Source organism: Cornus florida, unplaced genomic scaffold (assembly GCF_030987335.1).
Source record: "Cornus florida cultivar Cherokee Brave unplaced genomic scaffold, ASM3098733v1 CherokeeBrave_3.0.0_Hap2_Chr03, whole genome shotgun sequence".
Lineage (NCBI taxonomy): Eukaryota > Viridiplantae > Streptophyta > Magnoliopsida > Cornales > Cornaceae > Cornus > Cornus florida.
This window is the reverse complement of record NW_026775573.1, coordinates 47,458,002-47,465,862: the sequence shown is the minus strand read 5'-3', so window position 1 is coordinate 47,465,862 and position 7,861 is coordinate 47,458,002. Positions and strand designations below refer to the sequence as shown.

Below are 7,861 nucleotides of genomic sequence, written 5' to 3'. Positions count from 1 at the left end.
TATTTTTGTATTTTATTTTAGTCATTTTTCCCCATCTTTATATATTTAAAGTCCAATTTCATAAAATCTCACTAAATTAATGGGGGTTTGGTCAACATATTCATATTACAATAGACACAGTCTTGGTGGCTTAAAAGTAACCAAATGCTATGCTAGCTCTATAAAAAGCTTAACAATCCCAGATTGAAAAACCCAGATCAGAATTTGTCTAACATGGTAAGTACTCTTAAGTTGTGTTTGGTGTTAAGAAACTAAAAAGTAATGGCAGAGGAAGTGAAGTTGCTTGGGGTTTGGGGAAGTCCTTTTAGCCGCAGAGTTGAGATAGCTCTGAAGCTAAAGGGTGTCAAATATGAATTCATAGAAGAAGAAGATCTGTTTGGGAAGAAGAGTGATTTGCTCCTCAAGTAAGTGGAACCGAATTGCTGGGCCAAGGGTAAGAGGTTCTTCCGTGGAGACGATATTGGACTGGTTAACATTGTAGCAAATTTCATAGCTTTCTGGGCTGGTTTGATCCAGGAAGTAAGTGGAACCGAATTGCTGACAAGGGAGAAATTTCCTCTTTTATTTAAATGGATCAACGAAATTTCCTGTTCAGTACTTAAATTAAGCAAGTAACCAAATGTTATAATGGACGCAGTTTTGTTGAGCAAGTAACCAAATGTTATGGTCCCTCTATAAGAACTGATGAGCAATCCCAGAATGAAAAATCCACATCAGAATTGAACCACACACTACTTTAAGTTGTGTTTTTGGTGTTATTTAGTAAACTAAATGAATTAGTGTTGTAATAACAGAGGAAGTGAAGTTTTTTGGGGTTTGAAGAAGCAATTTTAGCCGTTGGTTGAGATTGGTCTAAAGCTAAAGGGAGACATCTTTAACAAGAAAATCCCCTTGCACAATGGAATACATTGATGAGACCTGGAAAGGCATTCCCATCTTGCCTAAAGATCCTTATGAGAGAGCCATGGCTCGTTTCTGGGCTAAGTTCGTCGATGACAAGGTATGTCATATCTTCTCTATATACGCCATGTTACCTTGAAACACTATAGATTGTATAGTTGCAGTTTATGTCATTTTCAACTGGTGTTTTTTAGTGTGTGACTACAATATGGAAGGCTTACTGGAGCAGAGACAAGGAGAAAGAGGTGGCCATAGAAGAGGCATGTGAACACCTGAAAACCCTTGAAAATGAGCTCAAGGATAAGAGTTGTTCTTAGGATAAGAGGTACATGTCACAACATAAGCTTGACTTCGTTATAAATTTTTGAATAGGAACCTTTTAGGGAGAGCATGCCCTTTCTTGGTCACCAAGACCAAAAATATTATTGTTAAGGAATTGTGTGAAAACAACTCGAAAGCTATTAGTTTGAACTCTTGCTTGAGAACTCGAAATATTTCCCACATAAGCACACAAAGAAGACATCAGGTGTTTCGAACATCTCCCCCAGAATGGAAGGCTCACACAGACTAGACAGCCATTATTTTGTTCAACAAGTAATATCGTAATCCTAGACATGTTTGCTCTGGCCCTGCTGATAGCTTGTGTTTGTCTAACACACCACTAAACATATGTTGGCAGTTTATATCCCACACGAGCCCAATAAGAAGACACCAGGTAGTTCAATTGTTTACCCCAAAAATGAAGGCTCGTGGACTAAACAAAACATATAGTTAGCTGTAAATCACAATCCAAAACAGTTTGTTCATTTGTGAAGTGTCTTACCAGTATTCTGAGCATCCTAGACTTGTTTTCTATTGCCCTGGTAAAAGCTTGTCTCATCCACAACTAAATATATTTTTCCTCTCTGATTGAATATCCCTGTTCCACAGAGAAGCCTAAAGCTTTATTCCTGCAACATGGGAAGAAAGAAATGAAGTCTCAAACAAAATGCAGGCAGAAAAAGAGAAAATAAAATGTATAGTGACCTGAATCCTTTATCTTGATCACAAGTTCCAATAGATAACGAATCTCCGGTAACACTGCATAATATTCTTTCTCCTGGCTTGTCTCCATTACACAAAATCATGTCTAGACTACTCATCCCTACAGCCTTGGCCAATTGGTCTGTAGCTGGCTGGCTGCTCATGCTTGATTGTTTTCGTAATCACCATTTTGGCTGCTTCCACCCCTGTAAATTTGTAGAAACTTCATACCAATATGCTGACCAAAACAAGTTACAAATTTCTATCGAGTGAGGGTAAAAAAAAAACTATTGCGTTAAAGATCCATGTGGATTATGATCAACTAGTTTTAAATTGCTCAATGTAGATAAAAGACCATGGTTTTTTTTTTTTTTTTTTTCCGGATATACAGAAATGGCAAAAGAAATATATGTCAGAAGCTAACTCTAGTAACTTAGGAGTGGAAGAAACTATGTAGTAAATATTAGTGGAAACCATTCACTCCCTAAAATCAGTACATATGTCTATTGGTGCAGCTTTATCTGTTGTTCGTACGTGAGTTCTGGCAGAAATAAATGAATACCTGCATTTTGTTTTGCATCATGATTGCTGTTTAGCAGTATATACAAATTGAACAGTTCCTGAGAAGGTGAAATATAAAATATAAAATAATTGTAAAGGATAATTCTATCATCTTCTTGCTATATCTACATTAATGGGAGTTGCACAAGCAAAACAATATATATCTATACACATATATATAAATATATAGAAAAATGAGGATTAGCAACATATTTCGACTCAAAAATAAATCTTCAGAGTTTAAAATCTAAAAAACGAAATACAAGAGAGGACAATTACCAGCTGGTAGTTGCAATTTGTAGAATGAAATGTGCTATCTTGTTTGTTTGAAGCAATGATTTGTCCACCAGTCCTGTGAACCTGTTCCATTAAAATATATATATATAAAGTAGTTAAATACAGAGGCCCACAATGAACAAGAAGATAGAAGAATAAGATGGGGTTCTTTGGTAATCAAAAAATTCAGATCAGAAAGGATTTACCTTGTATGTCAGTCTAATCATTAAATATAAACATTTGGGATTTTGAGTTGTTGCAATGCAGCGAGTGACGCATTCCTTCTGGCAGTGATAACAAATTGGGGCAGTTGAAAATGAAAAGTCGTTCGAGTGATTTGAGGTTGCCTATACACACCGGCAGAGTATCTAGATTCTGAATGTTGAGAAGACTCAGAGACTTTAATTTGGAAAGATGAAGATGCGAAGAAGATGGAGAGGAGGACGACATTGCAACTGTCATCATTAAATCTTGTTGTAGTAGCTTCCTGCTGACATTATTGAGATGTAGTTCTTCAAGAAATGGTTGCAAAATAGGCATGCATTCCAGATTAGGGCAATCAATAATGGTTAATTTAGAAAGAGAAGGAAATGACTGGAGCCAATAGGGCTGTGACAAATGTTGTCGTTCAGGTTGTTGCTGCGCTGGTGGGCTTGCAATAGTACTTGTTATTGTTGCTTCTTCTTCTACTTCAGTCCTCCACCATCCCTTCAGATTACGCAGCTGCCAGAGTGTGAGTTCTTTCAAGGATGGAAAGAATGTTCTTCTTGCGGCTGCTGCTGCTGCTGCTCCTCCACTGGATGAAGAGGGTAAAGACGAAGAGAGGGACTCCTCACCACCACTGCCGCTGCCACTACTACTGTTGTCTATGTAATCCAGGGAACACATAAAAGAAAGACGAAGAAATTGGAGAGAAGGAAGTAGCCCAAATAGTGGAAGATGTTTGCATCTGTCACAGCTGTCTATAGTAATTCTGACAAGATTTGGGAGGGGTGATAAGCCAATTTTGTCAACCATCATCCAACTTGGGAAACTCACTCCCCCATAAGAATATACAATCAGCTCCTTTAGATTCGGGTGTGGACGTAGGGATTCCAACAATAACTCTCCTCCAACTCATCATCAATCCTATGAAAATCTAATTCCAAAATCTTTAGGTATTCTTTTGCCTCCAAGTAGTTTGTTCCCTCCATTCTTCCCTCTGCTGCTCCTTTAGTGTGTCCACGTATCATGATACTCAACCTTCCCCGTAGATTGTTTAGGTTTTGCAATTCACTCAACTGACTAGATGAGTCTGCTACAAACCTTGTTAATGTCAAAAGATGAGTCAGCTCGCCCAGTCCACAAGGCATCCCAGTCAAATTATTACATTTGTCAAGCTCAAGATGCCTAAGGCTGACCAATTTATTAATATCTCTTGGCAATTCCTTAAGACGGACACATTCATAGAGTTTTAGAGTCTGCAAATTTTGCAACTTGGTTATAGAACTTGGTAGAGTCTCGATATCACTACTAAAACCAAGATACCGTAAATGTTTCAGCTTGCCTAGGTTATTTGGCACAGTTGTGATCTTCGAGTGGCTCAGATCTAACACACGTAACCTTTTAAAAGTTGAAACAATCCTTTCGAAAACAAATTCATCTGAAACTTGCTCTATTCCAAACATTGGACCCTTCAATGTTCGTAACTTGTGAGCTCTAAACAAGTCAGTTGGAATTTCCCATGACAAATCTAAAGACAAATGACGAGTTCTTTCACTAATATTTTCTGCAGTGAAATTCACTACGGAACTCTTAGGCCTGACAACAAATTCTGCAAGGTCATGGACAAGATCATGCATTTTGCAACTTATTATATCACCCCATTTATCTCTTTGTACATCTTGAAATAAGGACCTCCTGAGTAAATCCATAAAATAAAAATCACCCACATCTTCCAACTGTTGATCTTCATACACTGAATGAATGAATCCATGTGCAATCCACATTCGGATTAATTCTTGCTTACTAATCTGTTCATCTTTCAAATATAGGGAACAAAATGCAAAGCATCTTTTCAGATTCGAAGGAAGGTAATCATAACTTAACTTTAGTATCGGAAAAATAACATCCTCTTCTTGGGCTACTTTTGACAAATCATTATTTTTGAAAAGCAACCATTCAGCATCTGTATCTTTAGAGTATAGTAGGCCTCCTATAGCTCTTATGGCAAGAGGAACTCCCCTACACTTCTGAACAATTTCCTTCCCCATAGTTACTCGACATGGATTCACCAACTCTTCCCCTTCTTTGAATGCCATCTGCTTGAATAAAGACCATGACTCCTCCCCAGACAAGCCTTCTAAAACATAAGGTGAATTTGCCCTTGTAACATTTGCAACTAATTCAGTACGGGTTGTTATTAAAATCTTACTTCCTCTTGAACCACCCATCAACAAATCTCTCAGTTTTAACCAATTCTCGCGATTTTCATTCCACACATCGTCCATCACAAGTAAATATTTTTTTCCATCAATTTTTGTCCTCAAGTGATTTTGCAATTCTTCCATCTGAAGGACTTTACCTGTTTCAGAACCTATGATTTTTTGTGCAATGAGTTTCACATCAAATGCGTCGGAAACACACACCCACATCTTAAGTTCAAAATATTTGGTGACATCTTCATCATTGTATACTAACTGTGCAAGTGTGGTCTTCCCTAGTCCCCCCATCCCAACAATTGCAACAACCGACACATTCTCTTTAACATTACTATCTAGTAACAGTTCTACAATTTTGTTTTTATCATCATCTCTACCAATAACACTCTCTGCATGAACAAAAGAGTGAGACTCCTCCTTCCTAGCATTCTCAACTCGCATTTCTACAGGCCGTTCAATGAGGTGAAAATTTTTCCTATCTTCAGCAATAGCAGCTAGTCTCTCTCGAATGGCTTTGATCTCATTAGCCATGTTACTACTGAAAACAAGTCGGTTTGAGCTTGAGAAGAAATTGCGTACCTTCTGCAGACTCTTGTTACGAGTCATAACCTGGCGACGAAGAACTTCTGTGGAGAAGTCATCAAGCAAGTCATCAGCATCACAAAATGCATTGTTGAGCTTATCGAGCCAGTCAGCTACCTCGGGATTTGTGGCTTCCTGCTCCTCTACATGAACAAGTACAGCTCTGATTGTAGAAACTGTGTCCTTGAGTTTGTCAAGCTCATTCCCAGCACCAGATAGAAGCCCGATCTCTTGGAGAACCAACAAACCCAACTTCTCTAGGATTTCAGTCACAGTGTTGTAGAGAATTGTTTCAGCCATTTTCTTCTTTGTCCTGCTGAAGCTTTCAATCGGAAGGAAAGTCAAGAATACAATTCACAATGGGAGAATTGGCCGGCAAAACATGTGTACCTCTACAAATAATAGAAGATAAGGTGAGTGTTTGACTATTAGGTGAGTGTTTGACTATTAATATTCAAGATCAAGACTTCTAGTTATGAAGACCCATTATAGTTAAGTAAACAAAATAACTTTAAAACATTTTGTATACAAAGGACTAATGCAGGAAAAATTGTAAAATAATGTGCCATCAAATATATATTTCTGTCTAAGAATGGGGTTCTATCATAGAGATTATTCATCAATAGTGAGAAATCTACATCAAATATACTGGTCTCTCATAATTTTGTGTTGCATCAGTTATCCTAATCTTTTTCTTCCTCTTCCACAATTTTTCCAACAATTAAGAGAATGGAAGTTCCAATTCTCATTTTGTTAGATGGATTATTTATTTTTTATTTTTAAATTATAAAGTCAAAAGAGTAGGAAAAATGTAAAGTTCTCACAAGTGGGTTCATAAAAATAAAAAAATAAAAAAAGGTGATAAAAATGTCTCACCTTTGAGATTAAAAAGATACAATAGGAAAAAGAAGAAGACAGACAGTAAAACTAATCGAATACTCGATAATATCATCTCCTTTCTATATCTACAATCATGGAAGTTGCACAGGCAAAAAAACATATATATATTTATATATATATATATAGATATATATATATATATATTCATAAGCAGGGTAGTATATTCAAAAACAAAAGATATGGCTTTCAGTACAAAAGATCACACTGAGAACATACCCCCACCACTCAACCAAAAGTCAGTGGAAAATTGAGACAGAAGGCGAATTGAATCCCTCTCTTGTGCAAATTCAACATGGAAGGGTCTTTATCTTGGAATAATCAGATAGGCTGTGGAGGATCCAAGTCCCCAAGAACTATGCTTCACCTTGACATTTGAACAAACACCTTGTTGACAGTCATTATCATGTTGGAACATGATCTGTTCTGTAGGCTCGTACCTCTGCATCCTTGATTACAATAGATGATAATTACTAGTTTTTTTTCTAGCAATGATTTTTTTTTTTTTTTTTTTTTTTTTTTTTTCTAGCAATGATTCGCTTTTGAAAATAGAATAAATACCACGATGCTATAAGGTTTTTGATCTAATAACTATCTTTTGTGCCAATTATTCACTTTCTTGCGATTGGAATGTTTATTATTATTATTATTTTATCAAATTATTTATTTTTAGTATTACTTATTGATGAGATCAATTATACAATAGATGAAATTGGATACTCTATGGTCCAAAATCTAAGGCCACGAAAACACTAGGCCCAAATGGACTAAACAGCCCAAGAGAAATACAACCTAACAATAATAATCCATTTGCGAAACTCAGACAAAAACAGTCTTGTAACTATAGATTTCCATTTGTGATATTTTCTTATCTTTAGTATAACCCACTTTCAAGATGCATGTTGACCAATTTTTCACTTTAAGGCTCAGACTTTTATTAAAACTCTTGCTTCTTCAATTTCAACCTTCATGAAGAAGATCATCCCCGAGCCAGGTCGTCCAAAATCCTAATTCTTAAATACTATTTTTTTTTCTCAAGTGAGCACAACACAATATCCCTGTAATATAAAAGTGAGTAAGTCCATATAGTTTCAAAAGTGAGCAACTTACATTTCACCTCTAATCAATTTTCACCCAATGTCATTGTGTATTTACCACACTACCCCTATAACTAACTATTTTTAAATAAATAAATAAATAAA

The 7,861-nt window shown here is 36.3% G+C and overlaps 1 protein-coding gene across 2 annotated transcripts; it reads right to left on the bottom strand.

Annotated features, from left to right (window-relative positions):
* Window positions 1-1,991: 1,991 nt before the first annotated feature.
* On the bottom strand, window positions 1,992-7,285 carry LOC132300427 (putative disease resistance protein RGA3). 2 transcript variants are annotated; one of them, XM_059797477.1, is made up of 4 exons: window positions 6,879-7,285; window positions 2,967-6,154; window positions 2,764-2,844; window positions 1,992-2,129 (listed from the first exon to the last, which is right to left on the bottom strand). In XM_059797477.1, exon 2 carries the CDS (start codon window positions 6,060-6,062, stop codon window positions 3,828-3,830), a length of 2,235 nt encoding a protein of 744 aa, XP_059653460.1. In that variant the 5' UTR covers window positions 6,063-6,154; window positions 6,879-7,285; the 3' UTR covers window positions 1,992-2,129; window positions 2,764-2,844; window positions 2,967-3,827. The 2 variants fall into 2 exon arrangements, with proteins under 2 accessions (XP_059653460.1, XP_059653459.1); XM_059797476.1 differs by lacking the exon at window positions 1,992-2,129 and adding an exon at window positions 2,136-2,543.
* Window positions 7,286-7,861: the final 576 nt, after the last annotated feature.